General features: G+C 36.9%; 1 protein-coding gene across 8 annotated transcripts in view; it reads left to right on the top strand.

Moving 5' to 3' along the window:
* The window catches only part of ADGRG6 (adhesion G protein-coupled receptor G6), a 141,829-nt gene that overhangs the window by 51,572 nt on the left and 67,893 nt on the right, over positions 1 to 22,364 (top strand). For all 8 annotated transcript variants that reach the window (XM_057302600.2, XM_057302601.2, XM_003827717.7 and 5 more), the window contains 2 exons: positions 13,851 to 14,192; positions 16,448 to 17,071. In XM_057302600.2, the coding sequence (XP_057158583.1) occupies positions 13,851 to 14,192; positions 16,448 to 17,071 (966 nt within the window). The remainder of the gene's footprint in view (positions 1 to 13,850; positions 14,193 to 16,447; positions 17,072 to 22,364) is intronic.

Here is a 22,364-nt window from a genome sequence, read left to right on the forward strand (position 1 = left end):
AAAAGCTGTATAAAAACATCAAACTTTGAATTGAAAGGCTGTACCTAAAAATGACGTCATGAAGCAAATGGGTAGAACTGGATAGGATATAGTGCTGTCTTTGTCTTTTGCTTCAGCAGCCCAAATCTAATTGTTGAATAATGTGCTTTAGAGGACAGTAGTCTCTTTCAAACCGAAACATTACAGAAAGTTCCACCCAGGCAATGTGCTATTTCTAGTCAAGTATATGGAGACTTTACATGCAGAGAGCAGCTGTAAAGATATTGGGATAGGAGCAACTTAGAAACCAGTTCAAATAGAAACTTAGACTTGTGTCCAAAATAGCTTTATATGAATTATAGATGTTTAATGTTCAGCCCTCCTGTAAGCAGATATTTAAAAATAATAAATAATTTTTAGATTTTGCTCTTCTCATTTTCTCCTATTAAAAAAAACCTTGGTGAAACCCCATCTCTACTAAAAATACAAAATTAGCTGGGCGTGGTGGCACGCACCTGTAATCCCGGCTACTCAGGAGGCTGAGGAAAGAGAATCACTTGAACGAACTTGGGAGGCGGAGGTTGCAGTGAACCGAGATCCTGCCATTGCGCTCTAGCTTGGGTGACAGAGCGAGTCTCTATCTCAAAAACAAACAAACAAACAAACAAAAAAACTTTTGAGTTGTTAATGGCCAAATATAATCCTCAGTTTGTCAGTTATACATTATTAAGTCTTCTATGAAATCATTTCATACATTCTCTTTTGTGTTTTGGCCAGGAGTTTAGCCTGAATTTTAAATTCAGTGTGATACCTACATTTCTTATTGATTATTTGTATAAGACAAATAGTAATCAAGGAAGTTCATCTGCATTGTTTGCTTTTGAATTATGACTTAGTTTTATAGAAAAGAAATCTGTAAAACATTGTAAAATGAGATCCCTAAAAGGGACGTATTACAGAAAAAATGTTTTTGACAATTTTAAAGCTATTCCTTTCAGACAAAATTGCATATATGTAAACTATTAACATTAATTCCCAAGCAAATCAAGTTTTATTAAAAATTTTTTTGGCTCAGTTTGCATAATGGAACTAACAGTTCATCTACTTAGAAGCTGTACAACATTGGCTGGATGGCCCTTCAGTAAAATGCCTGATGCCTTGTTCATCCTAAAAACTGAAAGTCTGGTGATTATGTTATAGGGAGAAGACAATCATTTTGATTTCTTTGAATAGAGATTCAACTCAGATTATCTTAGCGAATAACTTGTAGAATGATCTATTATCCAAACATCTCCTATTTACTTTAATTCACTATTAACCAAAAACCTGAGGTTTCTCATCTTTTCCTGGTTGAGATTTGATGGCAAAATGGCACATAGTCTTCCCATTAGATACTCTTCTCTGGAGGAGCAATATATTTGTATCTAAAACTTTGTATTTATATTGAAATTCTAAATTGGCATTTTTTTTTTGAAATTTCCCTTTCAATTTTTCCGTAAGATGGACCTCTCTGTATAATTTCAGTAATCACTGGGGCTCAGTCTTCCCAGCTATCAGTGTTATTTTCATGGAGAGTGGGGAGACTATACTGTGTTATAGTTTAGGGTTATAATAATAATATACCTATTATTATTTCAAAATGACTTTCCATAGAACATCCCTACTTGATATTCTAAATGGGATCATGGAAGGAATCTAAGTATTAAAATAATATTTCTCTTTCTCTCAAATACCACTACAAAGCTAAATGGTAATCAAGAGCATAGGAGCAATTTTGCAGAGATTTTGAATGATCATTCAACTGCACCTCGATAGTGAGTGGAACAGACAAATGCAGCTGAGCACACCTCTGCTCTCCAGCGACAGGGAGTGAGGTTTGCCACCATTCAAACCTCTGGGGGCACTGACAAGCTTCTATTTTTAGGTCTGTGCCTCCTATTGGAAACATGCTGCACTGTGTGCCCTGTAGACCACCCAGCCCACCCACTTTTTGTGGTTTGGCCTTCTGTAAGGCTTGCCTGCAGGTGTGCCCTTACTCACCCACCGAGAACAAGCTACTCTGCCATTTTTCTGAAGTTTAAAAATATGACTGGCTAAAAGAAGACAGTAAGCAAGTCGATTTTTATACTGTCCTGGAAAGTTATAATTATAAAGTTTGGTGAACTTCGTGAACTTTTTCAAGCATGTTTTTGCCGCAGACTTGTGATTGATGTGGAGGCCCCCTGGGGCATAGGTAAAGCAGTTGAAAGATAGGAAGTTGAGTGAGCTGTCTCTTGTACATAACCTGCCAGAGGCTCTATGAGGTTAATGCATACATTGCCTCACCCCCAGCCCAGTGCAATTTGAAATTAGATAAACATTTTGGCAATGATGTGGCAAACCGAAATTCAACCTTGCTTTTCAATAGTTCTATTAACTTTATAAAAGTAATAAGCTATTTTTTGTAAACTAAGCTGTTAGGCATCAAGAGCACACTAAAGCAGCTGTATTAAGTAGAAAGGAGGTGATTTTTTTCCTGATGTAACCACACTCTAAATCTTCACAATCTGTCAAAGCTTGCTCTATAATTCTAAGCCAGCAATATTCAAAATAGCACAATAAGTACTGTTAGCAAGATGTGGAAATTTTCTTGAGCAGTAGGAATGTACCCCAGAAGTCAGGATGTTTGCCGACCATTAGCTCTACTTGCATGCAACCTGTATTGGCTGTCCCTTAGGGACTCAGACTTATGGCTCCAAAGTGGACAAATGAACACAAAGTCTCATGAACACTCAAAAAGAGCTTCTTGCTTCATAACCCTGTGAACTATACAGGGCACTCCTTTCCTTAGTGAAGCATCATATGTCTTCATAACTTCCTTGGAAACTTTTTTGTAGTAAAGGGAAAAATTGAGGCTCTATTATGTGTCATAACCTGAATCTGCCACCCATAGTAGAGCTTTAGAGCCAAAAGGGATTTTTTTTTCTTCAGATGTGGAAATCAGAACCTCGGGGGCTATTGACTACCTCAAGGTCACATGGTTTGCTAATGGAGGAGCCAAGACCAGAACCCACTGTGATCTCACTTCTAACATAGCCAAATAACCACATAAGCACGAATTACTTCAAAAGGAAGGTGATTTAGTCTGTCTTATCTGGCACAAAGTAATCACTTACTAGATGTTAGTTGTTGTTAGAGTTATTTTTATTATTTTTATTTCCCTCCCTCTCCAGATGTTATTGTGTTTCACAACAATATGTTTTAAGGGTTTATATGGCTTGTATTCAAATTTTAAAGAAAAGATCTTGTGTAAGTTTAGGTCTGGGGAAGATCTCGAGAGAGCTTCTAGTTTAGTTTCATAATAATATTGTCCTTCCCACAGTGATTTTTTCCACAATAATAAAATATCTTTTTTTAGCTAGATCTTGTGATTTTAGCTAGAAGATAGTTTGAATAGAAGAAAACCTTTTAAAGTTCATTTTCAGAGTTTGCTGAAAAAATTAAGATCATCTGTTTCTCTTCCCCTCTCTCTCTCATTCATACATACATACTCCCCAGATACATTATACCTGAGATCTATATGAAAAGTTAACATTTTATAAATACTTTGAAAACTAATTCCAGTGATGAGTTAATTTAAAGCATTAGATGGATAGCATATTTAAACAAGCTGTTCATGTAAAAATGGAAAGTTTTCTTAAAAAAACATTATTTAAAAAAATCTGTATTATGGAATTTTTACATCAGCTCTTATTGCTAAGATGTTTACATAAAAAGTGTTCCATAAAGGGGAAAATTTATGCTGGTTGCACCTATAATTTGCTTTGCTCCAAACCTTGGCTATTTAAACTGCTTCCATTTATGTGCACAAACCTGAATGAGTTTTTTTTTATGCCCTCAAATTAAAGGCCCGTTTGGAAAACTTGAGCTAACAAGCACACTTATCCTGCCACTACCATCTTTTTCCCAATATATGCTCCCAACTTATTGGGAAGGTAAGTTTGTAAACCCAAAATTTGCTCTAGCTACTAATTTCAGGTCCTTCACCTGCACCACATAACATGGAATAAATAGGAAGCAATAACCCTCTGGTGACCATATGTAAAGACATCTAAAAGAAAACTGGATATGAAAAGAAGTAGGGGCTCAGTAAGTTAGATTAATTAATGAACAAACTAAAATATGGCTAACATGCTTTGCTATTTAATAACAACCACAGTCACAACAACACTGAAAACTAATATTATGTAAGCATCTTACTGTGAGTCATGTATGGTCCCAGTACTTTATATAGATATCTCATTGGCTACTTTCATGTGCTCAAGAAGTTAGTTATGTGCTGTTTAGCCAGTAATGACATCATTGCCTTCATGGGTATTAGAACTATAATTAGCTTTTATGAAGCTAAGACATTCTCTACTTATGTTGGTAGTGTTTAGCAGTATTTTTCTGGTTAATGCCAACATAAACCTGTTCCACCCTGCAATGCTGCCTAGGCAATCCATATGGAAAGATTTTCTGTGACATTCTCATGTGAGATGAACATAAGGTGAGTGTGTGTCTTTTAAGTTTCCTGAGTCTTTCTTTAGGTATAATAAAGCAGATAAGATCAAAATGAGACAAATTTTTGATGAACATAAGAGTAGTCACTTTGCTGCTTTTCTGTCTTATCATCAGCAGTTAGGCTCACTTCAGTGAATTCAGTCCTTGTAGAATAAATCTGCCTTGCCACTGTGACTGCTAAGTTATTTCCACAAACTGTCAGTGCAGCTTGCTAGCTTTTGTCTTTCTTCTTGTCATTTGTCAGGTCCTTAGAATTGGGCTACAGTGATTTTTACAAGGATCTTTGTTCACTGGTAGTTTTGTATTGTTTATATAAAAAGGAGCAAGGCTTTAAAAAGTATCTGTGGCTGGGCCCGGTGGCTCACACCTGTAATCCCAGCACTTTGGGAGGCCGAGGAGGGCGGATCATGAGGTCAGGAGTTTGAGACCAGCCTGACCAACATGGTGAAATCCCGTCTCCACTAAAAATACAAAAATTAGCTGGGCATGGTGGCACATGCCTGTAGTCCTAACTACTCGGGAGGCTGAGGCAGGAGAATCCTTTGAACCCAGAAGGCAGAGGTTGCAGCAGTGAGCCGAGATCATGCAAGCCTGGGCGACGGAGTGAGACTCTGTCTCAAAAAAAGTATCTGTGCTGGCCTGGTGCAGTGGCTCATGCCTGCATACCTGTAATCCCAGCACTTTGGGAGGCTGAGGTGGGAGGATCACTTGAGTCCAGGAGTTTGAGAGCACCCTGGGCAACATTATGAGATCCCCTCTACAATTAAAAAAAAAAAATAGCTGGGCATGGTGGTGCATACATGTGGTCTCAGCTACTCAGGAGACTGAGGTGGGAGGACTGCTTGAGCCCAGGAGGTTGAGGCTTCAGTGAGCCATGATTGTACCAGTGCACTCCAGCCTGGGAGACAGAGCAAGACCCTATATATAAAAAAAAAAAAAAAAAAAAAAAAAGTGCTAAACAAAAATCCAGTTATTTTACCTTCCCCAAACTAAAACCTTTTTAGTTTCCCTACTGCTGTTGGTATACTTTCATTTTCTCTAGCATGGCTTGCAAAATCCTGCAAAATCTTATCTCTGCCTACTTTGTCATCTTTATCTCTTATTTCTCCCCACTTTACACACGATGCTCCAGCTGAACTAAATCTTAAGTTACTTGAACAGTCTATGCTGTCTTGTACCTGCTGACCTCACTGCCCAGGACACTGTTTTCTGTTTTGTCTCTGCCTTCCTCCTTTACTTGGCTCACTCCCAAACTGCATATTTACATCTCAGTTTCTTGATTTGGTTAGAAATGGTACTGTTTCTATGAAGTCTAAACCCAGGCTATAGTATAGCACTGTTCTATCAGAGCACCTGTTCTATCAGAGCAATTATCACATTGTATGATCACAATCTACTTATTTATCTGCATTTCCAATAATCCATAGTCAGAGATTATATCTTATACATGACTGTATTCCCAGAACCTGGCACAGTGCCAGGCAGATAAATGTTTAGTAAGTATTTATTAAGTGCGGGGATGTGGGGAGATGAGAAGAGACAGGAAGTGTGAACAGGGCTAATAAGGAGTGCTGTATATGTCAGTCAAGGGGCTTGTCTTGTTGGATCCCAGAGAAGATTTGGAGGTAGAGAAAACTTACCTTCATACTAGGATATTGATAGATCTTTCTGGTAGTGATGTGGAAGATGAGTTAGTTGCAGGTGACAAGAGTATTGACAAGGAGACCAAACTTTTATCCAAGAGAGAAAGGATGAGAACCTTAAACTACAGGACCTTAAACTGTGGGAATGAGATGAGGAGCAGATTTAACAACTATGAATAAAACAAATGTCATAGCCCTTGGCAAATTATTTGAGATGGTGTGGGAGAAAGAAGAGAGAAGGGATGTTCAGAGTCCTAATTTGGGTGATGTTCATGCTGCTAACAATTATAAGGAGGATAAAAACAAATTATTTGAGGAATGATGTTTGGACTGATGGCTCTATGGGATATCCAAGTGAAGATATTGAGTAGGTATTTGCAAAGCTAGGATATGGTGCTCAGTAGCACATGTATGTGATGAACATTTAGGTATAATGAAGGCTTTTGTTCAGATGAGATTAGCCAGCGAGAATGAGTATATATAAAGAAGAGCTGAACATAGAGGAGAGCTCTATTAGAGTACTGGCTTGAGGCACACTTGGTTGCAACCAACAGAAATCGACTAAAACCAAGTAAAGTAGTAGAGCAGCAGGTATAATAAGAATTATTGTCATATAATTCTAGAACAGGCCACAAGGAACAGCTCCTACTCTTCATTACTGGATGTGGAATGGCTGGAATTAAAGCACCTCTGTTTCTCAAAAGTCTGGTTTTCTCTCATCTTTGTGCTCTACATTTTCTTTTCTTTTCTTTTCTTTATTTATTTAATTTTTATTGAGACACAGTTTCGCTCTGTCACCCAGGCTGGAGTGTAGTGGTGTGATCTCAGCTTACTGAAACTCCACCTCCTGGGTTCAAGTGATTCTCCTGCCTCAGCCTCCTGAGTAGCTGGGATTACAGGCATGTGCCACCAGTCCTGGCTAATTTTTGTATTTTTAGTAGAGATGGGGTTTCACCATGTTGGCCAGGCTGGTCTTGAATTCCCGACCTTGTGATTCACCTCAGCCTCCGAAAGTGTTGGGATTACAGGCATGAGCCACTGCGCCCAGCCTCTACATTTGCTCTCTAGCCCCTCAGCTTCCTGTATTTCCAAGTGGCCAAGGCAGCTGCTGCCTTTGAATTTCTATAATGTCATCATTCTTCTTTTTGTCATTCTCTGGTTGTGTGTGTCTCTAACTTGAAATTCTTAGAGAAAGATAGCATTTGGTTGATTAGCAAAGCCTGTGGTTTGGTTCCCTTCAGGTCAGGCGTTTACTCCTTGGACCAAGTAGTATAAAGATGACAGCAAGAGGTGTGAGAGGAGACAGATCCTCTTGGGAGAAGTTGTACCTAAGAAGATTGAATAGCTTTTGCAGTAAACTGTTATTTAAAGCAGTACTTCTCAGAGTTTAACTTGCTTATTAATCATCCGAGAATTTCGTTTAAATGCAAATTTTGTTTAGTAGGTCTGGGTGATTCTGTGCGTCAACAAGCTCTCGGATGATGCCCATGCTGCTTGTCTGAGATCCTCCGGCCAAACAGAAAGGATTGTAAAGGCAAGGGTAGCAGAGGTGGTGCTTGGAGAGGGCTGAGAGGGCAGGAAGGAAATGAGGAGAATGGAGAATTTGTGGGTAAGAGACTGTCCAGAAGCAGCATGTGCTCAGAGGCATCCAGTGCTGGAGAGGATGAGTGAAATAAAAATGGAAGCCACTTTAGTATAAACACTGTGTGAAATTTTGTAAGTTCTTATCAACTGAGTTCAGAGGCCTATGGATTCATGAGCAAGAAGGTCCGCAGCTGGATTAATCCAGAGTTGGGGGTTTGCAGGAAGAGAATAAGGAACTTGAATGAATATGTTAACCAGGAGGTAGATTTGGTGATAGACCATGCAGTTTATGTTGTTTCAAATTATTCATTGCCTTTAGATTGTTTTTTTTTTTTTTAAAGCTGGAAAAGCCTCAACCATTGCTTAAGAGAGAATAGTTTCCCACGAAAATATGTGTGTGTGTGTGTACATATGCATACCCATGTGCTTGTGTGTCTAAGCCTCTTGCAAGTGATGTATATCTACATAACAGGCTGACTCTGGAATGATTTACAACAGTTCATTTGTTTGGATCTTCAGAAAGTATTATCTTTTGCAGTCAGACATGGAATGTTCTCTTGCCAACATGATTATGGAAAGACAGAACTCAAAGTTTAAACATTAACAGTATTACAGAAGAAAGAGATGTGTTTGAGGGTGTGGTGCATGTGGGTATCTTTGGAAATTCAAAAAATTGTCAGTCTTAATGGTGCCTCATCAAGGAAACTTCAGTTCAACATCTTGTTCATTTTCTAGCAATGTCAAGCTTAATTGAACTGATTCAAGTAAGCGGTACCCTTTTGAACTCATGCTTAAGTCGTTGAAGTAGCTCCTTATTCAGGGTGTTTCCAAAGAACGTTTTGGGGTTGACCCATTACAGAGGGAAATGAAACAATTATCCGGTTTACTCAGGAAACCATTGTTTTAGGAGGAGTGTGTGAATGAACTGGTATTCTGGCATGTCTGTCAGAAGTTCTGGTAGGGGACTGGAATGACCAATGTAACCGTGCTTTAAGAAAGACCCTCCTCAAGTGTAGAAATGCTATCTTTGAGTGCAGAGCTTGAGGAGGAGCGGTGAGGGTGGTGGGGATGCTTGCCAAGTCTGTCACATTAACAGAATCACAGATGTCACAGCCAGATTGCCTTGGATTCTATGCCATCTTGAAAAATCTGGATAGTGGTCTGAAATTACTTAAAATAACTTACTTTGATGAAGTCGTCCATTTCTGCATATTATCAATCATTTGATAAATGCCAGCATCTAAAATGTTATTGATATTTTACATTTCAATGATGTTACATCTGACAGCAATTTACTTAGATCTGGAGAAATGATATGTGGCTATCCTGGCTCTTTACTGACTTAGGTATTAGAACTGATTCTAGAATTCATAGTTGCTGGCCCTTAGGTTTAATTTTTAGAAGCCACCAAGACTACTAAATATTTTAAATGTTTTTAAGCAACAAATGAGCTTTTCATGTGTTAGAACTTAATATATCCTCATGGGTAATTCAAATAATGACTGAATAAATGCAGACCAAGCAGGCAACTTAAGCTAAATTTTCTGGAGATAATTTTCACTGACCAGGTTTTTCTACAAGCTCATTAGCTGCAGTTTTATATATGTTCAAATAGAGATCAAGATTTACTTAAATGAATTCATTTTGTTCACCATTTAACACAGTCTAGAAGAAGCAATTATTCAATATCATCCACAAATCTGTGCTGAAAGAAGCTAAAATTGATCTCCATTTTGATTTATCTCTTGGGATCTAAAATTCTTGTTTTAAAGAGATTTTAAAGAATAGGCATTTGGATTTTATAAAGAAGTACTTGTGGCAAAGGTAGAGTAAGAATCCAAATCTGAGATTAAAAAAAAAACCTCACAAGTTAATGATTATTAAATCTATATCAAAATGTTATTTATCAATTGAATTAGGCTTTGGCATGACTGGAAGACTTTTCATTATAGATTAGAGTTTCATTGAAAAATAAACTTGTAAAAATACGCACAAGTAAATTACTGCTAAATATTTGTAAGCATAGGCAAGAACTGAGGGTGGAATTTGGTTTGTTGTTTGTTTGGATTACTTGAAAACCTTGCTTTTATAATTATATGTAAGAATATGTTACCATATCTGTCTTTGAGAACATATTGAGCCAGATGCTTTGAGTTGAGTAGCTTTTAGAATATGTGTTAATCCTGATTTTACCAATACCTCATTCAGTGGCTACTTCAGTAACCATCTAATTAGGTAGCCCTGACTCTTAAGAGAGATCAAAGTAATTACTTACTAGGCTAGCTCATAGTATAGGAATCAATTAGCAGTGATATTTGACTACTCCAAATTGGAAAATTCAAAGCACTATATTTCATACTTCCTAATACTCTTTATTAAAATGTTTCCAAATGAGTTTCTTAAAATAGGTTTATTTTAGGGCTATGAAACTCTTTTTAAGAAATTGTCCATTTAAAAAACGTCTCTTAAAGAAGCACTTGAGCTCACCGTTTTGTTCTGTGTTTTTTGTTTAATTGTAGCAACTTTTTTTTTTTTTTTCCTAGAAGGATACTAGGCTTACATTCAGAAGGGCTGGTTTGAATTTTGGTGCTACTATCAATTAGATGTGTGACTTTGTGCGAGTTATCCAATCTATATTAGCCTCATTTGTTTCCTCTAAAGATAAAGGTGGTAATAATTCTCAGGGTTATTATAATGTTAAATGAGATATATGTGAAAGCTTGTTATTGTGAATTGCTCTATAAGTATAATGAAGAGGATGATACTGTGTCTAGTTTAACTGACATTTCATCTATTTAAGATAATTATTATTTAGTAGCACTATCTCTAAATGCTGTCTAGCCACTGAAGGTAAGAATAATATGGAAGAATGTATCAAATGTTCTTCTGAATTCATGTTATGAGTGTCATCTTTATCTTTTTTCTATCCCTCTGAGTGCCTAAGGAAAAAAGAAATTCTACTAAAGTGGTGTGCTATTTTACCTCTCTTAAAATTTTAAGGCACTAATTTTGTGTTATAGTAATTATTAATAATAGCCAACACTTAACTAGTGCTAACTGTGTCCCAGGTACAACTTCCAGGACTTTCCGATATTAATCCATGTTATCCTCCCAATAACTCTGGGAAGTGGTTGCTGTTATTATCACCAGTGTAAAGGTGGAGAAACTGAGGCACAGATAAATTAACTTGTTAAAGATTACACAGTCAGTGTTATCAGTCAAATTTAACTTTCTTATACCCGTGGGCAGGCATGGTGGCTCAGGCCAGTAATTTCAGTACTTCTGGAAGCCAAGGTGGGAGGATTGCTTGAGCCCAGTAGTTTGAGGCTGCAACGAGGGCCACTACACTCCAGCCTGGGTGACAGAGAGATACCCTGTCTCTAAAAAATAATAATGATAATAAATTTTCTTAAACCCTTTCTTCAGGTCTTAGGGAAGAATTTGGCAAAGATAATATATAGGATAAAGGAAGTCATGCACATAACTTGGGTCTTGGATATAAAGGATGGCATCTCTTCTTGGAAAAATGATGCTGCCTGTCTGCATGTTGCGATGACAGAGGTTGTTGCTTACTTTCCTTTATATTTTTATTTTTAATCTCCAGTGCCTATAACTGGATAAATTATTGTTAATTTCCTAGGATTACTTCTCTCTCCTGAGCCCAAGGCAAAGTAACACAAAGCTGAACTTGTCAGAAAGTCCTAATCATTTCAGTCCTGTGCTGTGAGTGATATGATTGGAAGAAACAGCCCAACACCCCACCTAAAGAGATGTTCCAGAGCACATGTACTCTATCTTCTTTTCAGAATTAGAATTTGTTTGACTTGGTTATACTGCATGGAGTCTTTCTTTAATTTAGGCATGGTTCCCTTCATTTAAGCTACTCATTTGTTCATAAATTTAGCAAATTTTATTGAAGATCTCCTATGTGCCAGAGGTACTGTGCAGTGCTGGAGAGTAGAATGGCAAATATGACAGTCACACACCCTCTGCTTGTTGAGTTCACAAAGTAGTGGAAGAAGATTTACAATAAGAAAATCATCTCACAAATGGAAGTAACACAAGTCCTCTGAATAGTGCTACAAAGCAGAGGAACATGGTGCTCCAGGGATGGATAAGAGAAAGCATTTGGCAGACACTTGATGATCATCATTTATTTTCCATTGTCTGTCTTCGGTCTTGTACAAGATGTCAGAGACTTAGGGAGGAAGAGCAGGAGGAGGGCAAGTTAAAAAGAATGGATGGAGACAGAGTTGGCAAAGTGAAACATTGAGTAATACAAGGTGGCCAAAGAGAAGAGAAAAACCTCACTTGAGCTGTATAAAACATCGAATTAGTCCTTGAATAAATCACCATATCATAGAAGAATAGTAGTATTTGTAGTAACTACCATTTTTCAAGAAATGTTATTGTATATGCATTCTAGTCAACTCAGTAAAAGAGGGAGGGATATAATAAATTTAGTTATTTTCATTAATCTTTTTTAAGTATTTTATTGTTTGAAAGTTTATGTGTCCATTTAATGGCAGTTTATCCAGTATTTTGAATAAATGAGATTACTGCCTTCATTTATATAAATATGTAAAAGCAATGTGAATATTAGTTGCAAAAGCATCTCTGGACAGGAAGATAGTAGACCTTGGTTTCTGATTCCAACTGGTGGATAAATAATAATTGAGAAGAACCTAACTGTTCTCATTAGTGAAAATGGGATAATAGCATTTCCCCTGTCTACCTCAGAAGGGTTTTTCTTTGGTTTTTCTTTACATAATTCATTCAATTAACATTTATTGTGAACCTTATACTGAGAACAAATAGTGATGAGCAAAGGAGACATGATCTTAGATCTCATAGGACTTACATTCCATGGGAAAAACCAATGTTCATTTACAATGGGTCTTAATTTTTCCATTCCTGTGATCTGCGGTGCTATACTCTAGCATGCTCATGGCATGCTCCTTCACATCATTCAGTTGGATCTCTCCTCAAATGTCACCTCTTTGGAGAACCAGCATCGCTAACATTCATTTCAGTCTCTCTTTATCCTTTGCTTTACTTTTCTTCCCCACCTTTATCTGTCATTATACTTGTGGTTACCTTTAGGTCCAACACTGAAGTATAAGAATTCTTTATCCAGCCAGGTGTGGTGGTGCACACCTGTAATCCTAGCTACTCGGGAGGCTGAGGCACTAGAATTGCTTGAACCTGGGAGGCAGAGGTTGCAGTGAGCCAGAATTATGCCACTTCCCTCCAGCCTGGGTAACAGAGCGAGACTGTCTCAAAAAAAAAAAAAAAAAAAAAAAATTCCTTTATACAGAGATTTTGTCTTTCCTGCTCATTGATATTGATATATATTATTTAGAATAGTGCTTGGCACATAATAGACTCACAATAAATATTTACTAAATGAATGAGTAAATGAGATGAGCCCACAAGCATATAATTACCAACTGTGACAAACAAATGGGATAAGTGAATGTATTTTCGAAACTATAAATAATCCATGTTTGCAAGGTGATGCTATTTATTTGAATTTCAGAAAAAAAATACAGTCTGCCAGAAGATAGCTCATTATTTTTTTGTATTGGTAGCTTTCTATTAAATTATTTATTTTCTAAGAGTTTCTCTTCCTTTATATCTATGATTTGTAACATTGAGCACTATCTTTATGGTTCTATAACCCCCGCCACCCCAGTTCAGTTACCCTCTAGAGTAGAGATTCTTAACCTGGGTCAGTGAACCTTTGTGAAATTCGCTGTTGCCTCCTGAGGCCTCATTGTACTCCTTGAAATTGTGTGTAACGTGTGTGGCCCCTGCTCATTTTACGGGAGAGAGTTTGTATAACAGATTCTCAGACTGTATAACCTCCCGAATTTAAGAATCATTGCATTAAAATTTTTTGTTTCTCTTTTACTTTTTGTTGCTCTATTGATAGTTCTTTTTCTCCTCAAGAGGGTTTCATTTTCCATTTATTTTTTATGATTGTATGTTGGTATTTTTAAATATTTACTGCTTGATTGTCACCAGTGTGTGGTATTCTCGGTTTATTGCATGCATCTGAACCCAGCCCTTCTCTCTGTCTCTCTTTTGTCTGGCCAGCAGTGTGGGGATGTGCCAACTGCCGAGTGGTTTTGTCCAACCCTTCTGGGACCTTTACTTCTCCATGCTACCCTAACGACTACCCAAACAGCCAGGCTTGCATGTGGACGCTCCGAGCCCCCACCGGTTATATCATTCAGATAACATTTAACGACTTTGACATTGAAGAAGCTCCCAATTGCATTTATGACTCATTATCCCTTGATAATGGAGAGAGCCAGACTAAATTTTGTGGAGCAACTGCCAAAGGCCTATCATTTAACTCAAGTGCGAATGAGATGCATGTGTCCTTTTCAAGTGACTTTAGCATCCAGAAGAAAGGTTTCAATGCCAGCTACATCAGAGGTATGTAAACCAAAGGCAACGCCAACCTTCTGCTTTTATTTAACATGTTCTGCAGTAAACACAAGGACCAGAAGACAGAGTTATGCTCTTTTATGTGAATGTGAATGATTAGGATTGGGATATAAGGGCAAGAATCTGTTAATATTCTCTGAGCATTCTTGTTAGCAAAATATAATTACCAGATCCAAAATGTGGTTACAGTAGAGTTGAATTCTTTTATATTGTTTATATGTGGAACATTTAAAGGCTGCTTGGAAGACACTGTAGATATTCCACGGCTAATAATTAAAATCTGTAATTCTAACATCTCTCCACTGAAAATTTAAAACATCCCTATTTAGACATCATTTTATTTTGGGTTTTATGATGTTGTCCTTTTAAGGAACTATGGTAGGGAACAAATACAGAAAATGAACAGTAAATTTTTAACAAGCTATTAACAGTTTAAGCTAATAAATAACACAGCTTGAGGAAAGCCCTCTGAAAATGGCTAACTGAATGAAATAAGGCATATTTTTATTAAATATGTTTCTATATTCTGGCACAACATAACATTTAAATAATCTTTCTCTCTAAAACCTGTGTTTCCCTAAAGAAACTCAAGCTTCAACATGGTGAGACTTAGTTATACTGTTTTTTTTTTCTTCTGTGCCTTCTAAGTAAAAACAAACAGAAAGGTACAACTATGAAAATGACTATTATGATTTAGTTATACTTTTTTTCTTCTGAACTTTCTAAGTAAAAACAGAAAGATACAACTATGAAAATGACTGACCCTCACTATTATAAATTGTGTTTTTTGATTGTGGAGTTATTTATTTGTGTTTACCATGGTTAAAACACACATGCTTAAATTTTTCAAAATATTTAAAATTTTTCAAAATAATGTTTTAAAAATGATAAAATATAGGACATTGGAAAACAAAAAAAGTAAATTAGAATTACCTATACAAATGCCACCCAGCCATAACCACTAATAAAATGTTGATGGAGATATTTATTTCTAGGCTTTTAATTTTAACAATGCATGTAGAATACTGGTTCATATTGTGTCTCTTTGCATAAGTGAACCTATAAACTGCCTTATATTTAAAACGTAAACTAAAGTCCATGATTCCTTTAAATTCTATCATAGATTTTTACTAGAATAGTTATACTAAAACGATGTTTTATTATAGAACTATTCTTGATGTACTGAATATTAAAATATATTCAAACTGTTTTTCATATGAAACCAGTATTAAAAAGTATTTTTGAGGAGAAATACTTCTTTCTCAAATTAGTTTCACAATGGCTATTATATTAGCATAGGGCTAAATCTATTGTATTATGTAATAATTTTGCATGTATCATGGATTAGGTGAATACATTTTTATTTTGAATTTATTGCACGTCTATTACAATAATAGTACTTGCTATTTATTGCTGTGGTACTGGCACTGCTCTGTGCCTTGGACATATTAACTTATTTAATTCTTATTGACCGTATATGCAATAGGTGCCATTGTTGCCCATTTTACAGATAAGACAAAGGTAGAGAGAGATGAAGTAACATACCCAGGGTCACATGGCCACTACCCAGAAGAGCTGGAGTAGGAAACTCCATGGTCTGCCCTTTACTACTCAAAAACTGGCTTATATGCCTGGATACCTTAAATCTCCACTTTGTTTGACTTTTCACTAGACTCCCTCTCCTTAATAGAATTATTTTTGTATTTGTTCCTAAAACAGCCTGATGATGGTGGAAAAAATAGGAGGATATAGAGTATCTGAAAGGGAGATGGCAGTACAGGAATGTTTGGAAAGAGTGAAAAGTAATCATTAATGAAAATAAGAACTATTATTTATGTTTAGAAATCATTTGAAAAGTAGTATTTTTGAAAATCTTAATGTATAAACAAAGCCTTCCTGAAACCAGTTATTTCCTTAATTAGGTAGTTGGGGTTTTTAAATTGTTAATTTCTTAGTTTCAGGATTAAAACATACTTATCAATGGCTGGCTGTAACTCAAAAGTTTAGGTGTGAGATCCAATCATGACTAGAGATGAAATGCGTAGAATTTCTTATTATTACTGATATCAGACGATTGGTAATGGGCTGGTGACAGAGGATAGATGAGTAAGAGGGGAGGGATGGGGCAAATAGTAGGTAAAAAGTTAACTAGTAGAAAGCGATGGAGGGCTTGGTGTTTTGCATCACATTAGTCTGTGTTCTGAAGTTAACAGGTTTATCTTTCTTGTTATGTTTTGTCCTAGTTGCCGTGTCCTTAAGGAATCAAAAGGTCATTTTACCCCAGACATCAGATGCTTACCAGGTATCTGTTGCAAAAAGCATCTCCATTCCAGAGCTCAGTGCTTTCACACTCTGCTTTGAAGCAACCAAAGTTGGCCATGAAGACAGTGATTGGACAGCTTTCTCCTACTCAAATGCATCCTTCACACAATTGCTCAGTTTTGGAAAGGCCAAGAGTGGCTACTTTCTATCCATTTCTGATTCAAAATGTTTGTTGAATAACGCATTACCTGTCAAAGAAAAAGAAGACATTTTTGCAGAAAGCTTTGAGCAGCTCTGCCTTGTTTGGAATAATTCTTTGGGCTCTATTGGTGTAAATTTCAAAAGAAACTATGAAACAGTTCCATGTGATTCTACCATTAGTAAAGTTATTCCTGGGAATGGGAAATTGTTGTTGGGCTCCAATCAAAATGAAATTGTCTCTCTAAAAGGGGACATTTATAACTTTCGACTTTGGAATTTTACCATGAATGCCAAAATCCTCTCCAACCTCAGCTGTAATGTGAAAGGGAATGTAGTCGACTGGCAAAATGACTTCTGGAATATCCCAAACCTAGCTCTGAAAGCTGAAAGCAACCTAAGCTGTGGTGAGTTTGTAGCGTATTCCTTTTTTTTTTTTTTTTTAGCATTATTCTATGAATATGATTGTCAACAAAGAATTATACATACACACAAATGTACGTGTATGTATATTCACACATATAGACATATATATATATGTTGTCATTAAAAAGCTCTTTTAATTTTTAAAATGTCGTCTGCTCAGCTCTTATAGCACACATTTGATTATAAGCCATGCATGCTCCATCAAGACATTTGGTTTTACCATTCTTAAGTTTTCCCTATGTCATAAAATATCACAGAGTTTATCACTAATATAACAATAGTTATAATTGTGGAATCTCAAATACAAATGTTAACACTAGGCTTGAAACAAAAGAAATTAATAAGTAAGTTATTGGTATTTTTTTTTGAGACAGAGTCTCACTGTGTTGCCCAGGCTGGAGTGCAGTGGGGCGATCTTGGCTCACTGCAAACTCTACCTCCTGGGTTTAAGAAATTCTCATGCCTCAGCCTCCCAAGTATCTGGGACCACAGGCGTGCACCACCACACCCAGCTAATTTTTGTATTTTTTTAAAATAGAGATGGGGTTTCATCATGTTGGCTAGGCTGGTCTCAAACTCCTGACCTCAAGTGGTCCACCTATCTCAGCCTCCCAAAGTGCTGGGATTACAGGTGTGAGCCACCCTGCCTGGCCAGTTACTGTTTTTTTTGTTTGTTTGTTTTTTGAGACAGAGTCTCGCTATGCTGCCCAGGCTGGAGTGCAGTGGCATGAGATCTCAGCTCACTGCAAGCTCCGCTTCCCAGATTCACGCCATTCTCCTGCCTCAGCCTATCGAGTAGCTGGGACTACAGGTGCCCACCACCACGCCTGGCTAATTTTTTGTATTTTTAGTAGAGATGGGGTTTCACTGTGTTAGCCAGGATGGTCTCAATCTCCTGACCTCGTGATCGGCCCACCTTGGCCTCCCAAAATGTTAGGATTACAGGCATGAGCCACCGTGCCCGGCCCAGTTACTGTTTTTAATCACAAAGGTGATACAGTAATAAACTGATCTATATCATCCTGGAATTAAATTTCAATTGGATGACTTAAATAAACAACCATCACCTAAGAGAATAGTATTTACTCAGCCAGTTTAAATATCAAAACTGTCCATTTTATACAAAATCTTAATCAGGAATTATCCATTTTTTTCTTTGAATATTTTTCTCCATTTTTTTTAAAATGAGGATTTATAGTTTGTTTCAAATACTGTGCTGTCTCTGGTTCTTCTTTGTGAGACTGTAAATGTGCTATTATTGGAAGTAGCTAAATGCAGAATATTTTGAGAAATAATTCTGTGTGATAAAAATTGTATTAAAATAGATCTCCACCTAATATTCTCCATTTACACAAGTTAATTCTGGAAGCCTTTATTTTATTATAGGACTGATTCAAACACAAAAAGTAGAAGTTTCATTATCAACTTTAAATGTCATATGACTAAATCTAAGGCAGTGATAATATATACATTTTAGTCACAGACATAACTCTCAATTAAAAAGGAGAAGAAGGAGCCTAGTATTCAAAAGTAATTTGTATATGACTTTGGAGGGAAGTTTACTGGGAATTTATTCCCACGCTTTGAGCAAAGTAGCACCCTTATGATGACTCAAGGCCACCCCCCAATTTATCAGACCCATGCCTGCCCTTCTGGCCTGAGAACTCCTGTTACCCACCTGTTCGTGTGGTCCATGGCACTCCTACAGGTGGTGGAAAGGCTGTGAAGTGATGTCATTTGAAAGATATTTCCTTGCAGGATGTTGGAAAGTAGATAAACCACAACCCTGTTCCACAAGGGAACTGCAGAGCTTTATAAGAGCTGGTGATGTTCCCTAAGATCTTCTCTCAGTGTTAGGATAGCTAGAAAGGACCTTCAGGGACTCCTTGAGAAGTCTTTTATCAGAGAAGAAATTGAGAAAGTCAGGTGTGTATGTTTGGTGTGGGACAGTGAAGAATAAGGAGAGGGAATGGTGCACTTCCTGCATTCTGGGTGACTGTCTTTAATTCAGGGGTCTCTTTTCACCATAGACTGGGACATTATTAAGAAGTCATAGTATAGACCATTCTAATATTTGCCTTTTTATGGGACAATATTTTGAAGATGTCAGCAACCAAAACAAATATGGCTATGTTAATAATTGCTAATACTTATATTTAAATTGAACACACATTTTGTACTAATGTCATTTTAAGCACTTAACACATATTGGTTGATTACCTACACCATAGACCCCATGTTACGGGTTCTATAATTGATCCTATTTTGCAAATAAGGAACCTGAGGCATGTGGAGATTAACTAACTTATCCAGTGTCTCTTAATTAGTAAGTGGCCAAGACAGGATTGGAACTTGGAAAGTTTGGTATTAGAGCTGTGCTCTTCTAACCAGTATAAATTAGACTGTCATTCATCATAAACAGGATTAGATATTAGATTTAGTACCAGGATAGGCAAAACCTCATTCTTGCTCAGGGGAGAAGTATGAAGGTCCAAGAGCCATCTCTCTGGCCAGCAGTGCATTCTGTGAGAAAACACTAGGTTTGCAGTGTGTTAACATATTTGTTTCAAACAAATAATATTTGTTTCCCACAATACTTCCTGGATACCTAACTATGAAAAAGTATGATTCAGTTTTACAGGGATTCCTAAGCTTCTCTAAGAATTTCTCTAGACCAGAGGTTGGCAAATTAGGAGGGCCTGTAACAGGCCATGCATTTTTGTTTACTTGTTTGTTTAGAGACGGGGTTTCACTCTGTCCCCCAGGGTGGACTGTAGTGGTGCCATCAGAGATCGCTATAACCTTGAACTTCTGGGCTCAAGTGATCCTCCTACTTCAGCTCTCCTGAGTAGGTAGGACATCAGGTGTGCACCACCATGCCCAGCTAATTTTTTAAAACATTTATTGTAGAGATGAGGTCTCACCGTGTTGTCAAGGCTGGTCTTGAACTCCTGGCACCATGTGATCCTCCCTCCTCAGCCTCCCAAAGTGGTGGGATTACAGGCATGAGGGATTGTGCCCAGCACACATTTTTTTAATACTTGTTTTTCTTTTTCTTTTCTTTTCTTTTTTTTTTTTTTTAGTTGGGGTCTTACTGTGTTGCCCAGACTGGCCTCAAACTCCTGGGCTAAAGCAATCTTCTAATCTCAGCCTTCTGAGTAGCTGGGACTAAGCTCCCTCGTTCTTATAAATAAAGTTTCATTGGAACACAGCCATGCCCATTAGTTTATATATTGTCTTTGTCTGCCTCTGTGCTACAATGGCTGTGTTAATTGATTGTGATCAATACAGTATAGCCCGCCATCCTAAAATGTTTACAGTCTAGCCCTTTAGGAGAACATTTGCCACCCCCTGAAACTAGTCTAAAGAACTGAGAGTCCGCTTTGCTGAACCACATACTTTGGACAGCACTAGAAAAGACCTGCTAGATCTCCTCAGCCAGGGAAAACAAACCAATCACCCACAGGCTAGTTTAGCCCTACGACATGGGTGGTGGTGGTAGCATTTATTTGTTCCTGTTCATTTACATTTGTTTCACACAGTGCTTTTAATTGATGAATTATTTCCAATATTAAACAATTAGATTTCACATAAAAATGAAGTTTTGGATTTTTCTGGTAAACAGAATACACTAGGCTACTATATCTGCATGGCCAACACAGCTGGAGCTAAATGGTGGCTGCTGCTTTCAAAGGAGCTTCCCAGTTTACTTTAGCCCTTAGCAACCCTTTGTTCTTCCCACTCCAGCCCCCTTTTTGTCTTTAGATGGCCATCTGGCCCTGATGGGCTTTTAAATGGGAATGCTGATTTATGCCACTCCCTTTATACGGGCCAGGAAACTGACGCTTAGACAAAAAAAAGTGACAGAGGCAGTTGGTGGGCTCCAACACGTGTCTCCTGTCTCCTTGTCTAGTATTTATATCTGGTAATACTCATTTAAAAAATTATTTTAAATTATTTTAATTGATTGATAAGAACTATATGTGTTTATGGTATACAACATGTTTTAATATAGGTATACATTGTGGAATGGCTAATTTGAGCTAATTAACTTTCATTGTTATCTCATGTACTTATCATTTTATTTGTAGACAGAACATTTAAAATCTCTCAGCAATTTTCAAGTATACAATCATTGTTATTAACAATAATCATCATGTTGTACAATAGATTTCTTGAATGTATTTCTCCAGTCTAACTGAAATTTTCCATCCTTTGACCCATACATTCTCAACTCCTGTGCCCCATCCACCCCTGTGCCCCTGGAAACCACTCTTCTATTCTTTGCTTTTATGAGTTCAACCTTTTTAGGTTCCACATTTAAGTAAGATCATGCAGTTCTCATAATTTCTTAAACTCTGTCCCTGAGACTCCTTTCCCAAGCCTTAAGATTATCGGAGTGCATCAAATACATACTCATGTATCTTAGTCATCTATAAGTTTTCAAAGTAATTTTGTCAAAAGGGTACCGTGAACTTAACGGAGTCAATATATTTGAGTCTTTCTAACTTTTATAGTGATCTTCTTGCCATTCCAAGATGACGTGAAACACTCACATTCCAGACATTCAGATGTCCTGGACTGTGTTTCAGGAGAAATGATGGGAGAGGGAATTTCCTGCTGCTTAATCATCAGCTTTGGGAGTTGAAGAGTCCAAGTCACTCATTAACTGACAGGAAATACCTGTAAACAGAGATTATATCAAAGCTTGTTAGCTAAGCAAATCTTTGATAAGTGTACCCTGTTAACATTTTAACCTTTCATTTTTTTTCCAGGAAATGAAAGCATCTTACTGTTTATGGTTATAATTTCCAACAAACTAATCAGTACAGTAACCAATGGGAGAATAGAAATTTATTTCTAGCATTCCATTGAATGGACAATGTCTGCTAAATATGAGCTTTTATTTCAGGATTAATTTGTGATGGAAAAATAAATAGATTTTGCAAAGGTATATTGCTAAATAAATTTTAGTATGAAAGTAACATAGTAGAATTGAACTGACTCAATTCAACATTAAAATATCCTGTCATTTTTTTCACGTATTAAACATCCTAGCCTTAATAAAATTGATATATTATTAATAAATACTCTAACGATTTTAGTATATGACTTTGTTTTCCTATACTTTTCTAAAAAATATTTGGGAATTTTACCTTAATTAGGAAATTTTCAGCAGATTTTTAAAAACATGGTTAAACCTGTCAATACTTTTAAAAACGAAATGTTTATTTAGCAGTAAATCTGCTTCATTTTATAGCATCTTCATTTTTC

The sequence above is a fragment of the Pan paniscus genome, chromosome 5 (assembly GCF_029289425.2).
Source record: "Pan paniscus chromosome 5, NHGRI_mPanPan1-v2.0_pri, whole genome shotgun sequence".
Taxonomy (NCBI): Eukaryota; Metazoa; Chordata; class Mammalia; order Primates; family Hominidae; genus Pan; species Pan paniscus.